This window comes from Malania oleifera, chromosome 1, assembly GCF_029873635.1.
Source record: "Malania oleifera isolate guangnan ecotype guangnan chromosome 1, ASM2987363v1, whole genome shotgun sequence".
In the NCBI taxonomy this organism is placed as follows: Eukaryota; Viridiplantae; Streptophyta; class Magnoliopsida; order Santalales; family Ximeniaceae; genus Malania; species Malania oleifera.
Genome location: NC_080417.1, coordinates 121,394,329 through 121,416,246, shown reverse-complemented (window position 1 = coordinate 121,416,246; position 21,918 = coordinate 121,394,329). Strand labels below are relative to the sequence as shown.

The 21,918-nt window shown below is 38.1% G+C and overlaps 1 protein-coding gene and 1 pseudogene across 1 annotated transcript in view; both read left to right on the top strand.

The window, feature by feature from the left end:
• LOC131163965 (uncharacterized) overlaps positions 1–21,918 on the top strand; it is a 119,846-nt gene that overhangs the window by 84,852 nt on the left and 13,076 nt on the right. The window contains exon 15 of the mRNA XM_058120833.1: positions 14,994–15,119. Within this exon, the coding sequence (XP_057976816.1) occupies positions 14,994–15,119 (126 nt within the window). The remainder of the gene's footprint in view (positions 1–14,993; positions 15,120–21,918) is intronic.
• Positions 15,329–15,423, top strand: LOC131147287 (U6 spliceosomal RNA; annotated as a pseudogene).

Genomic DNA, 21,918 nt, shown 5'->3' with positions numbered 1-21,918 from the left:
TTGGTTGAGCCACATATTGTCCCCAACTTGCGGCCTTATCACACCGCTCAATCCATGTGGACTTACTTAAAAACAGTATATCATCAAGATAATGGTGCCCGTCATTTTCAGTTAGAGCCATAGTAGTCAGAGGCGCAAGGCGAGCCGAGGCGCAAAGGGCATTTGAAGCCAAGGTGCAAGGTGAAGGCGTGCGCCTCACGAAGGTGAGGCGCACAATTATTAAAATGGTGTAAAATGCCTATTTGGGGTAATTGATATATGAACATATGAATATCTAGTAATATTAGAATTTAAAATGCCAAAATATTCAATAACAAAATTGGAAATTTAATGAAATTTGCCAAGACGAAGGCCAAAAGCATCAACAATTCAACATAGTTCAACATCAGAAGAAAAGTGTACAATAAAAGATTTCAAAGTATAAAATCTAAAAAGCCTCCTTGATCATCAGTCATCACTCATCATCAACTAAGTCTGCCAAGATATCATCATCTTCCTCATCATCATCGAAATTTTTTTCTCCAACAACTTTTTCCTCTTCTATCTCCTCTATACTATCCACTTGGATCTCATCCTCATCTACAAGTTCCAAAATTGTGGTCTAGCCCCTAGCATTGCTAGATGAAGCTCTTCCTCATCTACAAATTCTTGATCTAGTGTGATGTGGGGGGTTATTTACTCCAGCAGCTCTAGCAACAGAACCTTGAATCAAAAGATCATCTTCAAACACAAGTTCATCATCCTCATTAGAATCGCCATGCATCCTACCAATGAACCACTCATTACTATCATCAATGTCCTTTAGAAGGATGGAATCAATGGTGTCACGCTTGTTGTATCGATGCCTTAGAGTTCGATTATATTTCATAAATACCAAATCATTCAAGCGTTGCTGGGATAGTCGATTTCTCCTTTTGCTATGAAGTTGCAAATTTTTTTAAGAAATATAGTAAATAATGATTCTTCAAATAATGATTCTTTAATCCACAATATATTAATGACTTACATGTTGGAATATGCTCCAATTTCTTTGGCAGCCAGTAGCACTACACGTGGGGCTAAGGATTTTCACAGCAAACTTTTGCAAGTTTGGAACCTATGATCAAAATAACATCCACCTTTGTGTTGTTATAAAATAAATTTTAAATGAATACCTACTAGCTAAATAGCAAAAATAATTTTAAAAAGAAAGAGGTAGTAAAAGCCACTTTACCTGGTGCTTTAATCTTCCTTTGTCTCACTGCCAAATTATTTCCAAAGAGGCCCCTAGCGCTAGTGTAAATTTCCACCTCATTTATAACTTTATCTTGCATTTCAATGGTTGGCACTAACCTTGCAATACATTTGTACAAACCCGTCATAATTTCTTCATCTTGGAAAATGTGGGGGTTTGAATAAGAAAATTCCGGGTTCAAGTAGTGTGCAGTTGCATGCAAAGGTTGATGGAATTGGGATCCCCACCTCGTATCAATGATTTCAAATGCCTCCTTTAATTTATCATCTCTCTCACTGAAAGTCTTAGCTTTGGCTTCCTTAGCCCTATCCATTGCTTCATAAATGTATCCCATTGTTGGTTTCTTTTCCCCATGAAGTACACAGACAAAGGTAGGCATCAAAACAATAGTAGCTGCTCTTTTGCTAGCTGCCTCCTTTGCCTATTTAGTTTTAGTCCAATCTTCAGAAGTAAACATCTTCCTCAAGTTGTTCTTTTGAAGGTGGATTGAATGAAGAGTGGTGAAGGCAGTTGCAAACCTTGTAACAGCAGGCCTTAGTAACTCCTTTCCTCTAGTGAACTGTCTCATCAAGTTCACCACACCAACTCGGTTATAAATATAACCATTCAAAAATATTGCCCTTTTCAAAGTTGTATGAATTTAAGGCATCTTACCAATATTAAATCGAGGCAATGTGCAGCACACGATGTCCAATATAAATGTGGCCTCTTTACTTCTAAAAATCTCCCTATTCAAAAAATCAAGGAGTCAAACCCTTAAAATATTAAACTAAAAAATATAGACAGTAAACACTATAGGATGTAGTTATAGAAATAAGTCCTTACCTGCTGCAACATAGTTTGAAGCATTATCAGTTACTACTTGAAGCACATTTGATTTTCCAATTTCCTCCACCATCTCATCAAGTAATTTGTACATTCTATGTGCATTCTTAACAATATTTGAAGCATCAATAGACTTAATGAACACTGATCCCCTTGGAGAGTTCACTAAGAAGTTGATTATGTCCTTATTAGCAGCCGAATCCCTCCAACCATCAGACATAATCGAGCATCCATATTTTGCCCATTCCTCCTTATGGAACTTCATCAACTCTTCAATTTGACTAACTTCCTGCTTTTTTAGGAAAGGAACTCTCACTTCATGATAGCTAAGCGTCTTTATTCCAGGACCATATTGCCCAATCGATTAAGTGCCACTGCAAAGCTGTCTAAACGTACAACGTTAAATGGTATTTCAACATCATACATCCACCTAGCAAAATCTGTCATTGCCTTTTGTCTTAATTCTTTCTTGCAGGCCTCGTTTACTGATGTTTGCTTCATCTTCCCTTCTGCTTTGGTTTCTTCAAGGTGGATTGTTATGAACTTTGAATTCCACAACTAAGCACTCTTTTGCAATGAGTGTCAATTTCCTGAACTTCATCCCCTTCATTTTCACCATAACAATCTATGTCTTCAAAGTTAGGCAATAACTCATTTTCCTCCTCCTCTGTATCTTTCTTCAACATATACCCCCTAATCTCCTCACGTACATGAGCAAGGCACTTAGAGCACGAAATCCTCCAACAATATGTTGTTTTGCCCGAAAAATTCCCCCCCCCCCCCCCTTGTGACTATGCCAAAAAAATTGCAAGTCAAATTATTTCTATTTTTCTGATCATCCAAATGTGCATACTTTCATGCAGGATCTTTCTTTGCAGAGGCAGAGTTTCCACTTCCAGAATCCATTTAAGATTTAAGACCTAATATCCTAAATGCAAAAGCAATGTATAATATATTTCAAAAAAAATGTATAGTTTCATTAGCATAATGCATTTTCAACAAATTACAGAAACAATAGCTAAATTCAGAAAAAAAAATGTTATATATTAGTTATAAACTTGCTTTAAGCTACATAATTAATTGCATGTAATATTAGAAGAAGCAGCAGGCAGTAGAACTGATGAAGAGCGAAGAAGGAAAAGAAAAACTGAAGAAGAAGAAGAACTGAAAAAGAACAAGAAGAACTGAAAAAGTGGAAGCAGAGCTGTAGAAGAAGGAGAAGACTTATAGGTTTGAACTTCGAAGCAAATGAAGTAGATGAACTCACGAAGGCTTTAAGGCTCGAAGACTAGCTGGCGAAGAGCTCTTGCTGGTTCAAAATGTCGACGACGAACTCATGAAGCTCTCGACGAACTCGCGAAGGGCTCCTATTGGTTCGAAGTAACGAAGACGAATTGATGAAGCTCCTGCTAGTTCGAAGGGTCGACAACGAACTCATGAAGCTCGTGATGAACTCGCAAAGGGCTCCTGTTGGTTCAAAGGCTCTCCTACTGGTGCAAAGGGTCGAATAAGAACTTGTGAAAGGTTGTGGGGCTTCGAAGGGTCAAAGAATAAGGGTATTGTGATGGCTTTCCTATTGGTTCGAATCGAATAGGGCTAGGGCTTGTTTTGCTCTGGCTACTTCTTTATTAAACAAGTTCGAAAAATTCTAGGCGTGACTCACATCGCCTGGCGCATCAGTGCGCCTCCTGGCGACTCGTACAAGTTCCTTCGCCTCGCCTGTGATGAGGTGCTGCAACCCTCGTCTCTTTGCACCTCGTTGAGGCACGCCTTTAACTACTATGGTTAGAGCATGCGATTGCCATGTTTCAACATGGCAATCGCTCCATCCAAGACTATTATTCGACGTTTCTGACTCTTTGGAACGAATATTCTGATCTGGTCACTGCGGATGTTCCTGTTGCCTCCCTTTCCATTATTCAACGTCTTCACGAGACTAGTCGTCATGATCAGTTTCTTTTGAAACTTTGCTCTGAGTATAAATTTGTTCGCTCTTCTCTGCGGAATCGCTCTCCTGTTCCTTCTCTTGATGTTTTTTTTTGGTGAGTTACTTCGTGAAGAAAAACGGCTCAAAACTCAAGTTACTTTGGCACAATCTCATGGTAGTTCAGGGTCCGTCCTTGTGGCTTATGCTGCTCAACGATGAGGACCGCTTGCGCATTCTAGCACCTTGCTGTGTTTTTGTTGCAAAGAATTTGGGCATGTCGCTGCTAATTGTTCTAAGAAATACTGCTCTTATTGCAAAAAGAAGGGTCACATTATCAAAGACTGTCGTTTCCGCCTGCAGAATCGTTAGGTTTAGGCATTTTAGACTTCTGTTGTTGTACCCCCCACGGTGACTTTTGCGGCCCTTGGCTCTTCATCAAGCAACTCCTTTGTTCCTGCACCTCCTACAACGAATTAATGCTCACCCGAAATGGTGCAACAAATGCTAATTTCGGTATTATTAGCAATGGGGCTCCAAGGCAACAATTCTACTAAACTCTGGTATGTGGACTCGGGTGCCTTTAATCACATGAATCCCACTACTCTGTGTCATGTTCAACCCTACGCCGATTAATCTGCTATTCAGACTGCCAATGGTAGTTCTTTGCCAATAGCTGCTGCCGGAGATGCCTCTTTTAAGTTTACTGATGTGTTTCTTGCTCCTTAGCTTTCCACAAATCTTATTTCTGTTGGTCAATTAGTTGATAACAATTATGCCGTTAATTTTTTTGGTGATGGTTGTGTTGTGCAAGACCAGGTAATGGGGGAGCCAATCGTGAAGGGACCTAAAGTGGAGCGCTTGTTTCCACTACCTTTGTCCGTTCCAGCACTTTCTCCAGTTGCTTCTATTAAGTCTTTTGCTTGTAATAATGTTTCATATCTTAGTATGGTGTGGCATTGTCATTTAGGCCATCCCAATACTTAGATCTTATCTCATGTATTGAACTCTGGTTTACTTGGTAATAAAAACGTTCTTCTTTATCTCTTGAGTGTGTCTCTTGCAAACTTGGTAAAAGCAAATCTCTTCCCTTCCCTTTGCATGCTAGTAGAGCTTCTCAGTGCTTTGATCTTATCCATAGTGATGTTTGGGGACCTTCCCCGATTAGTTCACTTGAAAAATTTAAATACTATGTGACTTTCATTGATGATCATAGCAGATTTACTTGGGTCTACTTTCTTCGCTTTAAATCTGAGGTTTTTCGTACTTTCACTGAGCTTTTAGCGTATGTTGACAATCAATTTTCTGCTTCTATTGAGACATTATGCACAGATTCCGGTGGTGAATATTTGTCTACTGAGTATTAGGCATTTTTGGCTTCTAAAGGTATTATTCATCAACGTTCATGTCCCGCTACTCCCCAATAGAATGGAGTAGCCGAATGCAAAAATCGTCTTCTCCTAGATGTGGTACGTGCACTCTTGCTGGAATCCTCTATTCCATCCATGTTCTAAGTTGAGACTCGTAAAACTACTACTTGATTATCGTTTACCTTCTCAAGTCCTACTCATGGAGTCTCCCTATTTCCACTTATTCGCTAAGCAACCTAGTTACGATAACCTCCGTACCTTTGGTTGTGTATGTTTTGTTCATTTACCTCCTCATAAGCGACATAAATTATTTGCTCAATCTGTTCGATGTGCATTCTTGGGATATAATGTGTGTCAAAAGGGATTTTTTTGCTATGATCCTATATTATATCGTACACGCATTTCTAGGAATGTTATTTTCTTTGAAAATCAACATTTCTTTCCTGTGTCCTCTGTACCCTCCTCTTCTACTGTGATTCTCCCCTTCTTTGAGGAGTAGTTCTCGGATCTTCATCAAGTTAGCTCTCGTTTTAAACCAAGTATTGTGTATACGCGAAGCTCCCGCCCATAGTGTCTTCTGGTGGCTCATCCTATATTTGATCCTACCATGCTTCAGATTCAGTCAGCTGCAGCACCTCCAGAGCCTTTGGTACGTCGCTTTCCTCAAGTGTCTATACCCCGAGATAGGCATGGGTTTCCGTCTTCCAGTTCTTGCAATTATGTTTCAATTCTTACTGCTGCATTGTCCAATTTAGATATTCCTACATCCTACTCACACGCTACCAAGCATGATTGTTGGCGACAAGCTATGCAGGAAGAAATTGCTGCTCTAGAGGCCAATCATACCTGGGACAATGAGCCTTGTCCTTGTTGAGTCATGGTCTGATCTGATGGAAGTTTAGATCGTTACAAAGCTCCCTTTATTGCACTTGGGAATAATAAAAAATATAATGTCAATTATGAAGTGACGTTTGCTACTATGGCTAAGATGACTACTTTTCATACGATTCTGGCTATTGCTGCTTCCAGTGATTGGCCACTACATCAGATGGATATCAAGATTGCTTTTCTTCACGGCGATCTTAAAGAGTGTATTTATACCCGGGCTTGTTTCCCTCTCCAACTTCACATGTGTGTAAGCTTCGTCACTCTCTTTATGGTCTCAAACAGCTCCGAGGACCTAGTTTGATAAATTCTGCACCACTTTATTACAATTTTCATTCAAGCAGAGCAAGTATGACACTTCAATTTTTATTTAGAAATCAAACATGGGTATTGTTGTTCTTTTGGTTTATGTTGATGATATTGTCATCACTGGTTTCGATTCTGCTTTACTTGCTCAGCTCAAGACTCATCTCTCAAAGTCCTTTCATATGAAAGATCTTGGGTCTCTCACATATTTTCTTGGTCTTGAGGTGCATTGTAGTCCCTCTGGTATTTCACTCAATCAACATAAGTATGCTAGTGACTTGGTGGCTATAGCTGGCCTTCGGGAGGGTACTTCTATTGATACTCCCATGGAATTAAATGCCAAGCTTCGCAAAGAGGAGGGTGACTTACTTGTTGATCCCAGTTTATACTGAAAGTTGGTGGGTAGCCTTGTCTATCTCACCATTACTAGACCAGACATTTCTTTTGCTGTATAGCAAGTTAGCCATTTTCTTCAGATTCCTCGTCATCTTCATTTGGCTGCTGTCCGTAAGATCATACACTGTGTTCAGGGCACTTTTGCCCGTGGTTTATTCTTCCCTGTGGGCAATTCTACTCGCCTTGCTGCTTATAGTGATGCTGATTGGGCTGGTTGTGCAGATACACGTCGCTCCATCGCTGGTTGGTGTGTGTTCTTAGGTGATGCATTGATCTTTTGGAAGAGTAAGAAGCAAGACATGATGTCTAAGTCATCAACGGATTTGAATACCGGCAATGTCTCTTGCTTCTTCTGAAATTATTTGGCTTCGAGGTTCGCTTGTTGAGCTAGATTTTTCTAAGATCGATCCTACACCTCTACATGTCGATAATACGAGTGCTATCCAGATCACGACCAATCCTGTCTATCATGAGCACACGAAGCATATTGAATTTGATTGTCACTCTATCCGTGAAGCATTTGAAGCTCGTGTTATCACTCTTCCACATATTTCCATTGAATTACAAATTGTTGATATCTTCACCAAGGCTCTTACTCATCATCGACATTGCTTCCTAAGTAGCAAATTGATGCTTGTTGATCAACCCGCATCGATTTGAGGGGGCCTGTCAACAGAACAGCAAACAACAAAAGCCTTGTTGTCCACACGTCTTTCCTTATTTCAGCCCACAATTATTTCCTTGTTTCTCCATTCATTATTATGTACAGTTAACATATATTTTTAACAGATTGTAGTTTACATGTATAGGGTTTGACAGATTATAGTTTACATGTATAAGGCTTGAATCATGATGGAACTTATTTGCTTTCCATGTATAGCATTCTTGTAAAGTCTATATATAATATACAGAACTCAAGGCCAGACCATTCGACCATTCACACAATATTTTGACACCTCCAACTACAAGTAGCATAGAAGGTTGTGTTGTCCTTTCATAAAATAACAAGCCCTCCAATCATGAAATCAGTTTAATATCCAAATCTATTGTCATCACAAGCAAATATGCATTTGGCCCATATCCTAGAATGATTGACATTGTTTCAATAGATTTGGGTAAAGAAGATGTGAAGGGAGAAGATGCAAGGGATGGAGGCACAAATTTATTGGATGGAGGAGAAACAGTCTCAAATGGATTTTCAACAATAGGATCCATGGTTAAACAAGTTTCAAAAAACTCTATGGTAACCAAATGTTCCTCATTCTTGGGGATCGTGATAGAAAAGAGGTTGAAGAAGAAGGTTTTTGACAAACATATCTATCTTAGTAGTTGGCAACTCAAGGTTGGTAACAAGTCAAGGTCCATCTTTGGCCTAAAGGGTCCAATGATGTTTGGGATCACTAAAAACAAGTCTAAGGCCTAATTTTGAGAAGATTCATTACTCATGCCCACTAAGGAATCAAAAAATTGTGCACTAATAATATGCGAATAATTTATGCAGTCATGATACTCTATTATGCAACAGTTTGCTTGGGCATTCCTTATATTAGATTGTTTATCCTCAACAATTTGACTTTTCTCTTGAACAACTTGGGAGTGTCTAGGACTTCCTTATGACTACGGAGAAAATTGATAGTTTGGCACAAGTACTTAATTTTAAGTATTTTTATAATAAGTACTTATTTTTTAAGATGTTATTAACGGGGGGCCTAGACTATTGAAACTCTTTAAGATTGGAAGAATCCTCTCATCTTGCAAAGCCATGTAGTAAGCCTCATATAGATTAGTGGGGCATTTTCGAATTTGCAAAATCATATGCTTTCATCCCTCAAGCCTTTCTTGAACATAATCACCACTCTAGGTTCCTTACTGATAAATGAGAGAAGTATTGATAAATAAGTACTAAATTAGAGAACTGCTGAAAGTTATACACATGGTCTTAAATTTCCATGAAATTGTCTAAATTCCCAGTTTCCATCACTTTCAAAATTGAAATGGTAGTCAATTTCCATCTTACATAATTTTTGTTGAAATCTCAACGAATCATCTGAAATTTATCAAAATTTCTATATTTTAATGAAACTTGTCAAAATTTTAACTATGCAATGAAATTTCCTCAGAATTCAATTGAGTGATTTAGGAGTGAAGTGAGATTTCTCTCTTAATTTATTTTATTTATTTCCATCGAAACAAAAGATTATTACAAGTGCTTTTGGAACTATATGAAAAAATAAACTTACAACAAAATTTTATTTAACCATTCATGTCTAAATTATCATTATATAATAAATAATATTTAAATGATTTATGAGCTTCATCCATATTTACTGAATATGTTTAATACACATTATCTTACAAATATGTTTGAGACACATACTATATTACAACTTTTTCACCTCATACAGAACATAGATGTATTTAACTTGTAATATATTAGTCCGAAAACTTACATTATTATGTATGTTAACCATTTCTAAAGTTTCACAAAGAATTCCATGCTTTACTAGTAATTTCTGTTATTTTTCAAATCGAAATTGACATCGAAATCGAAATTTCTGTTGAAATTTCCATACTTTTGGAGCTTGGAAATTTGAGTCAAAATTGAAATTTAAGACATTGGTTATACTTATACATACTGTGGTTGTGTCTATAAAAATGTTGATTATGAGTATTCATAAAATAAATGGTGTTTGGATACTTGCTTTTAGTTTAAGTATTTTGTGAATATATATCATTATCATGTGAATAATACACCATGTCAAGTCCAGTCGTACTCATCTTCATCCGAGGAAACACTTGAATGTCTAACCTAGTGGTCAAGTCTCATGGCTCGAACGCCCTTGATCCAACTAAACTCGTCACTAAGGAATCCATACTCGAACACTAAGGGAGTTAAACTTACATTCCACCAACACTGAAGGTAACTCTCATCCCTATGGCAAAAACCTCGTGTCAACATACCTATCACTTACCACCCACTAGTCAAAACTAAGAGAAGTGACACCATACACTACTCGAGCAGGACACATGAAGGACTAACACCGTTCGATTTTCTAACCAAGGTCTTGGATGATGCCACCCAACAATATAGTTGACAACCAAGAAGGTCGAACACCGCAACCTACGGGGTGAGAATACCATGCGAATTTATTCTCAAATGGATCATTCATGGGGCTCTCAATCCCACATGAAAGCCCAAGACACCCCTCAGGAATGTCAAGAGCCTGCCATTAAGCTCTACTTAGGGCGCTCACTTAGTACCCTATAGAATACCGAGGGAGGCAGGCCCCTCATCTGGTGTTCCCCAAAATTTTTGTCTCCGAAGGATTCCATTCACCGAAGCAGCCACCATAAATCTAATGATCATACATCTTAAGTTCGAGAACACCGCCATCAGTACTATCTATATCCACCACATCATCATAGTGACATATCGATGCCATTCCCTTGACATCTCCATGGTGAATACATGTTAACCAAGGTTCCCTCCAAGTTAGAATCGTACACTAAAACCATGTGTCATGATTGCAAGACTCTAAGACCGTGACAACAAGCCTTATGCCCCACTAGGTGGGGTAAGCTACATGTATTATAATAAATATATTATAAACATAACAAAATAATATATAATTACGAAATTATGTTAACATTTTTAATTGATATTTATTTCTTTATTAGTTAGGGAAATTTATTGAAGGGGCATCAAGGGATGTACAGAAAGCCAACCACCCTAAAGAGTGTCACAAAAATCAATAATAGGATCTCGTACTCTTATCTTTGTATTTGGCACCAAGAGGTAACCTAGGTAATTGATGGGGAAAGATCCCATCCTAAAACCTAAAAGGCTAGCAAGGAGAGGACCTCTTGACTATTGCTAATTGGAATAATTTCACTTTTTTCCAAGATTTACTTTCAAATCCAAGACTGTCTCAAACCTTGCCAAATTACATCATAGATTTAGAATATTGAGGGGATCATCCTCCCAAAAAATGATGGTATCATTTGTGAAGAAGAGATGTGACACATCCATGGACCTTGCAGTCCTGCCAACTTTGAGCCCTTTATGGAGTCACCTATCGGTAGCTTTTTTCAACATGAGGTTCAGAACCTCCATCACCACAATAAACAAGAGGGGCACAAAGTGTCTCCTTGTCTTAGTCTTTTAGAGGAGGGAAAGAAATTAGTGGGCCAACCATTGATGAGCATTGAGAAACTTGGTGTATGGATGCAATGGGCGTGATCCATCTACTCCAGCGCTCCACAAATCTCATTTTTTCACAGAAGATAAAGCAAATTGTTCTAGTTGACGTGATCAAAGGCTTTCTTCATGTCAAGCTTGCAAAACACACCCCTCTTTCCCTTCCCTCCGATACCCACTACTTCATTAGTGATGAGGCCATATCCATGATCTATCTTCTAGCCACAAAGTCATGTTAGTGTTGCCGATGACTTCCATATGTCTCTTTTGATCCTTGTCTCTAGGACTTTGGCAAGGATCTTATAAATACTTCCCAATAGACTAATTGGATGGAAGTCCTTCATATTAATGATCCCAAATTTCTTTGGATCAAGGTTAGGAAAGTGGCGTTGATACTGCCACAAATCTACTTTATATGAAGAATTTCTCAATGTTGTTAAAGCACTACTTGAGTGCACCTTAATTTGAATGAAAGAAAGATAAGGAGAAGCCATCCAAACCAGGCACTTTGTCTCCGATGGCTTGGAGAATTTTTGCTTCTTCAGAAGGTCTCTATAGTCATTCCACGAGGGAGGAGTTGAGAGGTCTAAAATTCATACCATCCACTATAAGTCTCCAATTTTGGATTTAGAGTATAGGACTTTATAGAACTCATAGATGCCTCTTTTGATTTCCTTTTCCTTTGTCAAGGTGTTCTCGTTGATTTCAACATTGGAAATGGTGTTTCATTTGCAGTAAGCATCCACTATCCACTGGAAAAATTTGTTATTCTGATCTTGAGCCACAAGGCTCTAGATTCTGCCTCTAGGAGATCTCTTCAAGGCTAATAACATCCCTTCAGCAATACTCTTTTGGCCCTTCTGTTGGTAGTGAGTCCTTATCCTAGCTCCTAATCATCAAGATCCTTGATATCATTAAGAATAGCAGTCTTTTTTGCTTGAATATTTCAAAGATGCTGTTGTTCCACATATTGAGCTTCTTTTCCAACCCCCTTGGTTTTAATGCTAGCACAAACCCCAAATCCATTGTGCTTCGCCTCTCTCCATGCTAAATATTGTGGTGCTAGTCAAAAAGCTTGTTTAACCAATGTATCCTATCAAATAGAATAGGACCCCAACCCAACTACCGTACCGTAGGCCCAAACAAAACCTCCTCCAAGTCTTTATATAGTTTATTAACCTTCTCAACAATCAACAAAGGATCCTTAACAACAACCTTTCCGTTGGTTTCTGACTCTTTAATCACATTGCTTCTCCATCTGCCATTAGTGACCCTATGGAACCTAGAATTTCAATTCCCTTAACCCATAAAACCTAACATCCTATTTCTAGCCATATCCTCCAATAGTATATCCTCGACTCAGTTTTAAGAATCACTCTCCTCACCTCCAAAATGGTAGAAATTTGTTCAAATCCTCCATCTTATCTCGAGACATATTAGTCTTCTAATTAGGGGTGGGATGGTTTAGTTAACCGAACCATTAACCAAACTGAAGTTTATGTTTGTTAGAAAATGCAAATCAAAATTGAACCATTTAAAACGGTTAATTGAAATTTAGTTAATTGATTTCTAGACCAATATCCAATGGTTAACCAAATCGAACCATTAAGTATAATTTAAAATTTTAAAGTCACTAAAATTAATATTTTTTCTTTCATAATAATCAGCATGTAAATTTAAAATATTTAAAATAAAATTTAAGTATGAATATTAGATTAGTACGACTTTTAAAATTTAAATTATTTAATATCCCTAAGTTTGTCAAAAGAAATGGTTCATGATTGCTTAAATTGGCTGAAGATGATTCATATAGCCGACCTCACCTTGTGGGACTTAAGGCTTGGTTTTGTTGTTGTTGTTGTTGTAAAATTTTGTATGATATTATCTATAATATGTATTTTATATTTATGTTTAGTATATTAGTTCGATTAATTGTGGTTATTCAATGGGACAAACCGAATTGAACCGATAACCAAAAAAATTAAGAACTTTGAACCAAAACTGAACCGAAAAAATAGTTAATTAATTTTTCAGTTTGGTTTGGTTTGGTTTGGTTTTTTGGTTTTTCTTGCCCCCCTCTACTTCTAATGCTTACATTGCGAACTCCTCAATTTCATTTCGTCATGGCCTCTTTAAGCTATTTCAATTTTTTTCGTAAACTTGTAAGCCTAACCATCGCATTCCTCAACTTAGCACTCTCTCCATCTCTCCTCAGCTAAAGCTCATAAAGAGTGATGAATGAGCCACATGTTTCCAAACAAAAAGGAGTACATCTCACCTAACTTTACTAGACTCCAAAATGATAGGAAAACGATTAGACTGGTCTAGACATAATTTACTGAGAAGGATTAGGAAAAGCATCCCCCCCCCCCCCCCTCTCCCTCCACACCAACGAAGTGAATGCATTGGCTAAAGGGAAATCCCTCAATATACAACTCCTAATAAAATCATAAAAATGTTGGATATGTAATTCTACTGAAGCCCTCCCTCTCCCCTCAGCCAGGTTGGGTGCACAAACCCATACACATGAAAAAAAAAAAATCTCCACCATGAAAAAGAATCGAACTTATAATGTCCATTGATCAAAGAAAGCCACAATTAATCTCTCTCAAATTTACAGGAAGATAGAAAAAGTAAATGACTAAGGAAGACTTAATTCCATATGTACACCTAGCGTCCCACATAAGTACACCTCCTATCCTTAAAATGTGAAATCCCTAATACTCCTCATGTAAAACCCTTCCATCACCTCAAGTTTAGTTTCTTGCAACATCACTACCTCAAGGGCTGTTCTCTATGCTTACTTTATCCTCTAAATCACTAAGAATCCTCATTGACTACTTAATTTCCCCCTTCCTTCAACTCTTCTCTCTCCAGTAATTAATAGAGGTTGCTAACTTTTGTAGTTCTTAATTTCTTTAAGAAAAATTATAACTAATCTGAAGCCTATATCCATTCGCCAAGAGAGCCTTAGGATCTTGTCTGTCCTCATCTTTTAATGGATGGTCAAAACATTCCCCTTAGCTACTGAATCCCTTTAGCATTTTAGTGAATTGTAACATTATTTTGCTTTGGCCTATGGAATTCAAGATTCCTTTATTTGCATCAGAGTTATCCAATTGACCTTTATTAACATATGTGGCTCCTTTTTAGCCCAGCTGTCTTTTTTAATTTTGGCACCTAGCAGCAGGACTGAATTTGTTATTGAGAGGTAGATCTAATATATTAATTATGCAAAATATTTTTGTTCAATGACTTAAGCCAAATTATTTGTTTTGTGGTTATTTTGGTTGATTGAAACAATGTCATGCTAAGAATGTCACCTTTTGTGTACTGTTGCTCTTTTGTTGTCAACTCATTCTGCATGTTGCTGGCTTCCTCAGCACAACATTCAAAGATAATGGAATAATCATTTCAAACCAATAATAATAATTTATTATATGGCTTTATTGAGAGCAGTTGGTTTACCAATGGGCCTCCATGAGTCACCTTTTTTCCCTTTAGCACACTGTAGAGGCAGATTTTCCTCTTGTGAATTTTTTATTAAACATATTGAATTGATATTGTGTCATGCATGCCTCAAGTCATTATTCTTGTTTCTTTGCAAACTAGGAAACTCCTTGATGTGTTGGTGCTGATCTGAAGCACAAAGTTGATGCTCAGCTTAACATTCCGTAGGCTTGTAAGCCAACCACATATATACTAAAAAATTGGCATTGGGACATAGAATCTCACTTCAGCTTGATTTTGGTTGCATTATTATCTTGCTTGATAGTCACATATATGAGTTTGTTTTAATGCTGCATCAATATGTTTCATTGTGGTTCAAAATTGATTTTTCATGCATGCATCCAGGGTATAAAGAATATAAAAGATGGTGCCACTTATAGGGTTGAAGCTGCGAGTCCTCAATTGGTCCAAGTTGAGAAGAGGGAAAACATTGTAGGGAAATCATTTGACAAGCTGAAAGGAGTTAGCACGGTATGAGTATCTCATTATTTGTCACCTTTCAAACATTGATATAAACGTCATATTATATCTTGTGGCACATATTTACCAGCCACAGCAAATATTTCTGTTGGATAGGCTGTTTGGGTGAAACCATATGATCTATATTGATGTTTTGTTGGTTTTTAAAGATTGAAAGAGTTTTAAGTGCTCGAGATTGTACTTAAAATTTGTAATTGACTATATCTCAGAAACATTCAATAGAATTGGAATGATAATGAGAAGATTAGCATGGCTTCTATTCAAGGATGACACATGCAAATAAATTGAGATTTGTGCAAGTGCCTCCCTTACGCAATATGAACTGAATTAAAATCTGGTACAGACAACTCATCTTATGTTTGGCTATCGTGTTAGTGCTAAAAGCTAAATGTGTTTAGTAGTTTATTGTACAATTTTGTGCACTTGTGAACACCTACAGAAACAATTTGAAGTGTTAACTTGGAAGGGCTGACTGAAGATTGAAGACTAAAGTGTTCAAAGGCACTAAAAACGTTCATAGTTATTTTCAATTTAATCAAACAGCACCTTTGCCTTAGCCCTAACTACTTGAAATTGACAATATGAATTATTTTCTACTGTTTTTTTCCCCATTGCATCTATTAAGGCACCATGATCAAATTGGTGGAAGGCATTCAGAAGCAGGTGTTAGGGTTCAAAACTCATTTCTCCATACGTCGTGATAATGAAAGATCATGTTGTTAACCTTTCCTCTTGCTCTTTTGGCGTCTTCAACTTGAAGCCTACATCTGTTATGTTTTTAGTTATTCATTGATCTCTCCTGTACATGCCTAAACCACCTTGAATAATTTTCAGTCATCCTTTCCTACTTTTTTCTAGATGCTGTCAATGCTGTCATTACTAGATGTCATCCTAGTATTTTCCAATGTTTCTTATGAATCTATGTGGATTTTGCTTACCTTATGTAATTGTGACTGATTTTGCAAATTTTCCTTTCTCTTTCACATTTGAAAAGTAGTCGATTTTGTAAGAATCAGGATCCTGCCTCATCTTTTCTTTTCCTTTTTTTTTTTTTCTTTTTTTTCAGGGAAGGGGGATTAGGGTGATGGGGATGTCAAGGGGTCATGTATGAGCAACATTAAGGCATTTGGAGAGTTCGTGTGTTTTCTTATGTTTAGGCATAATTTAAGATCTTTCAATTTTGTAACTTCCAGCATTTGTGGGTTTACTATTATGTTTCATTAATTAGGGATTTGCTTTTATTTTCCAAATTATGTTTGCTTATTTTGAGATTTTCTATTCTTTTCTACAGATTATTTCCTTATTGAATTTGATATCATATCCTAGATATTGTTCCCTTGTTTAGTATCATTGGTAGAATGGAAAAAATTAGGGCAAGTAGGGCCCACTGGGAACAACTGGAAAAATCAAAAAGTTGGAAGGGATTTTTGGTTAGGAGAAAGTATGTACTTGATGTCTGTAACCATGGGGGACAGATTTCAATGTTGAGAATTGAGCCCTAAATTGAGTTTCTTTGATTTTATCTCTTTATTTTTCTCTTTTATTTACTGATACCTTGTTTTGTTTCTCTTAATTTTCTCTTATTTTATTTCTAAATTCTCTGCTGCCACAGACCTGCATCAATTGGGTATCAAAGTGTCATCTTGGTCCTTCTGCCATCATTAAACCACCATCCACCACTGCCAGCTTGGCCGTCAGACAACCATCAGCCCAATCTTGTCATCCATAGTTGAAACTCTATCCCCTCGTAATCATGCCTGCAGCTACCACCCTCAGCACCCAAACCCTAAAATACCATAACATTTTTTTTTAATGCTTGATCACCACTGCTGGGGAACGGCAATCTTTCATCAATCTCAGATGATTAAACGAAAGAATTGTTGCTGTTTCTTGTAAAGAAAAAAAAAAACCAAGGAAAAGAAGCAGCAGAAAAATGTAGGAGAAATAAACCCCAAAAATAAAGGAAAAAGAATTGCCATTGGTGCTGCGTTGGAGAAGTAACACCACGGGTCATGGGCAAAACACTTTACACCATCTGAAGGGCCATGTGTCTCTAGTTGTCGCACGCAAGCCTTGGATTTGCCACATGGACAAGTCCACAAGCATCAAATATAAGTGCGCTATAAGTAGTAAGCAAAAATGAAGTAGGCACGAGTCAAGCAGTCATCTGTAAAGCAACGCAATTAATCTTATTATACCTAGGCAACTGTACTCAGCGAAGGAGATAGGTAGGCTAAACACATTTACCAAAGCGATTGAGTTATACAATGATTGAACATTCACCTTTCCCTAAAGAGCTTTGTTTGTCATTCCTACTCTTAATACAAGGAAACATCAATATGACCGAGGTGTAATGCTCCTTTTTTTCACTAACACATTACCCTACCTAAAGATAGGTAGGCTAAACACATTTACCAAAGCGATTGAGTTATACAATTATTGAACATTCACCTTTCCCTAAAGAGCTTTCTGTGTCATTCCTACTCTTAACACAAGGAAACATCAATATGACCGAGGTGTAATGCTCCTTTTTTTCACAAACACATTACCCTACCTAAAGAATTAAACCTACATTAGTATTTACATACAATGGTTACACACCCAATGTGCAGAACACAAACAGACAGAGGCAAGCATAAAGCCCTGAAAAGCTTGGCTCATGACACCACCTGACAACCATTTTTGTTATCAAGAGGGGAGCCCAACTGAACATTCCTTTTTGAACAGCTCCTGTATCACCCACTGGAATTTCCTTTCCTTTCAATAGCAAGCTGCAACCTGAGTGCCATCATTGTTGAAACCTCACCAACAATAGTCGCAGCACCACGAGCTGCTGCCTTCTCATCTCCACCATCGCAGGTTCATGGCTCTCCCATCTTCTGTCTGTGTGCTATTGATTGTGAGACTTCCCAAGTCGCAACCCACAGCCTCAATTTTATACTTGCTGCTGTTGTCATCTCCCCAACGTCACTCTTGCATCTGTACTGCCATCAGCCACGCACAATCCTTGCCAAAAACCATTGTGACTAAGGACCAATTATGTTCTTGAATCGAAGATCTGGAGAGATATCCATGTTCTTATAGAATGGACAAAATCTGGATTTACGATATTACAAGAACATCATGGACATGAATGGTGAATTGATCAAGGTAATGACATCTTTATATGTGGATTTAAGAGGTCATGACTATGACCAAACTACTCCAATGGTTACTAAGTGTAGCAATCAACCCAATATTGTTAACGCTTACAGCATGGTGGACCAAGAGTTCTTTCTTTTTTTGGTCAGCAAAGAAAGAAATTTATTAAAAAGCATAAGGGAGATGCTACCCAATTACAACAGGACAACAAAAATACAACAATCCTCACTCTAGGGTGTCAAGGAAGGCAACGATTACATAAATATCCTTCCCAACAAGCGTACTATGTCCACTATGCCAATTCAAAATCATAATTATTGAATGATCCTTGACTACATGAAGTGGGGAAACTGATCCTTCCAAAGCTCTCCTGTTTCTTTCCCTCTGCATTATCCAAAAAATGGCAAGCAGGGTGAGGGAAAGAGCCTTCTTTCTACCCTTACTAGAGTGGCTCCCTTTCCAAGCCCTTGACTTGCCATTTATGCTGCCTGCAGTGACCCACTTTTTCTTGATCATGGAAATGGCCAAGTTCCAGAAATTCCTAGTCCAGGAGCAGTGCAAGAGAATGTGCTCAACTGATTCAACCTGCTCCAGACATAAGAAGCACCCACTAATGAAAAGTAAGCCCCTTTTTTGGAGGGTGTCAATGATGAGAATTTTTTTGATAGTTGCATCCCACATGGAAAAAGTAACCCTTGTGGTAGCTGCAGTTTCCGAAATGAGTTTCAAAGGGAATTTGCCACTGTTTTCTGTTGGGGAGATTAGATGTTTATAGTACAATGTAACCGTATAGCTCCCATCTTTATCCGGGGTCCACTTGGGCTCATTGGTTGTGGTCTGGTGCTGGACTTTATAGAGGCAGCTATCTCCCAATCAAATGCATTCTTTACCAGGGGAATATTCCAGAACATCCCATGGTCATTGAGATCAAGCTGCTGGCTAATAAGGGCATCTTTGTCACAGGGCAGCCTGAAAATAGAAGGGTATTGTATGCTGAGCTGGGACTTGCTACACCAAATATGATGCCAAAAAACACATTCTCCTCATTCCCCATTTGAAAGTAAATGAGGGAGAAAAAATTGCCCCATTTTCTCCTAAAGAATTTCCAAACACGTGCACCGTGAGCTCCATTCAACTTTTTTAAGGCCTAGCCATCATGATTGTTAAGGCTTGATATACATTGTTGGCTCACAATCTAACAAACTATTCTTTTAGGTAAAGTGATTATCCAACGTGGTATCAAAACCAGGTTGCCAAGAGGTCCTAGGTTCTAGTCTTGTTGCTGACATTTATTGTTTATTTATTAAGAATTATCTTATTCCCTATACGGGTGTTGTTATCGTTTGTTTATCTTTCCACATCCTATCAGTCGGCACATGCGGGCAAGTGTTGAGGCTTGATATACATTGGCTCACAACCTAACAACTTAAGCTTTTAGGTAAAGTGATTATCTAAGAATGATGATGACCATATTTGGTAGCATTGACTTCCCTCCAGAATGTTTCTTTCTCTTTTATGAATCTCCATAGACATTTCCCTGGTTGGGCCTTTTTTGATAGTGGGAAGAGATTTTAGACCTAACCCTCTTTTTTGCATCGGTTGTTTAACCACTCCTCATTTGACCAAATAATATTTAAAAGCCTCACCCATCTCCCCCCCATATAAATCTCCTTTGAAGAAGAGGAGCAGCAGATGGAGATGTGTAAGGAGCCTGTGAAAACTGAAACCAGTGCAGGATCAATGGGCATGAAAGACAAGGAATTCCCAAATCAAGATATAAGCCCAAAGAATCCACAGTGGAACTTGAGGTGGTGGAAATTGCAGAGATTAAGTGATTAAGTCATTAAGCCATCTAAGAGGGCAAGCCCATTGAGTTCTATGTTGAACACAAGTGAGATTGCTTGGAGTTTGTCATTCCTGATAAGTTTGTTTTCAATGATTTTGCTCACTTGCATCCATATTTGTTCTTGAACTTTGCAGATTCTGTTCATTTCCAATTTTGCATCATGTGTTAATTTGTCAACCTTCAAATGTTTGAATTTAAGGTTGAACTTCTTCCAACCAGGCGAATGATATGGAACATCAGGTCATGTGTGAGAAAATTAAGGCATTTGGAGAGTTCGTGTTTACCACATATAGGAATAAAAAAGGGCAGTCCAGTGCACAAAGCTCCCATGTATGCAGGGTCTGGGGAATCGGCGGACCTTGGTGGGTTTCTAGCATGCCGCCTTGCAAAAGGCTGTTTCCATGCCTTGAGCCCATGATCCACAGGTCAACCTGCGACAACTCTACAACTGCGCCAAGGCTCCCCATCACATGTAGGCATAATTTAGGAATTTAATTTTTTAATTTTCAGCATTTAGGGATTTGCTATTATTTCCCAGAGATTGTTTCTTTTGGGATGGCTTGATGTCTAACCATGAGAGGCAGATCTGAATATTGAGAATTAAGCACTAAGTTGTGTCTTGTTTTGATTTTTCCCTGGCTCTTTATTTTTTCCCAATTATTTTATATTGCTTTTGTCTTGTTTTCTATTGGTTATCTATCATTTTCTCATTGATTATTTGCATCAGGGGTTCCACAGAATCAGATCATAAGATCCTACTTACAACGTAAAACAATAATTCTTTTTTTTTTTCCCCACAAAAGAATTATATTTAGAGTGCAAAAAGAGAGTACAATCTAGGAGATGACAAAAGATCATCAAAGTAGAGTTGGTTTTTTTTTTTCGGTTGGGGGGGGGGGGGGGGGAAGGGAGGGAGACAGAGAGCCAAAAAGGAAATAAAAACCTCTCTTTAAGCCCCTCCCTTCATAATTGATGAAGCTCTAGAAACTTGCTTGTTCCTGCTGACCTTTAGCCACTTTCCTTTTAGACCCATTCAAAACGAACTTCAATCCCTCCAGGATGTGCTAGCTACATCTCCATACTACCCAGAATTTTTTGAGCACCAACTTCCTGTGCACTAATCTCCTCCCCCTGAGTAAGTAACAACCCATCCCCACATTGCCTGCTCACAGCCAACTCTACACCCAAAACCCCCTCATCAAAGATAGAAATATCCTCCAGACTTTCAAGTGTGGAAGGACCGCATGGGTTGCAAGGGAAGCTGTTGAAACTTGGGAAAACACTGAAGAAGGAACTGATGGATTTTGTCCCCTCTATTATGGCATGGGTCGCAAGGGATGCATTGAAGCTGTTGAAACATATGGGCTCTATTCTTGACTATAAGAAGGAATTTAGTTTGTTGATGCTAGGATTGAGAACATGTTGGAGGAAGAAAAGTTGCTTTATTTCTTGTCTAGTTTACTACTGTGGGCTGAGGGTGAAAGACCTCCTTGCAATCATTGTAGCTGGGGATAGGCCTATGGATTTCAGAGTCAACCCCCAAACAAAGAGTTCCAAGGGCAAGACCAGTGAAAATAAGGGAAAGATGAAGGGAAAGCAGGATAAATTCAAGGCAAGGGAACAATCAGAATAAGAGGAAACAAATGGCACAGAATTACCAAAGTTCAGTTGCTTCATCTGCAATGGCCCTCACCAAGCCCGAGTGTCTTAAGCAGGAAAACTTGAATGCTATGGTGTCTTTGACTCTATTTGATTGTCATACTTATGTGTCAATCCTGTGCAATTGCTGAATACTATTACTGC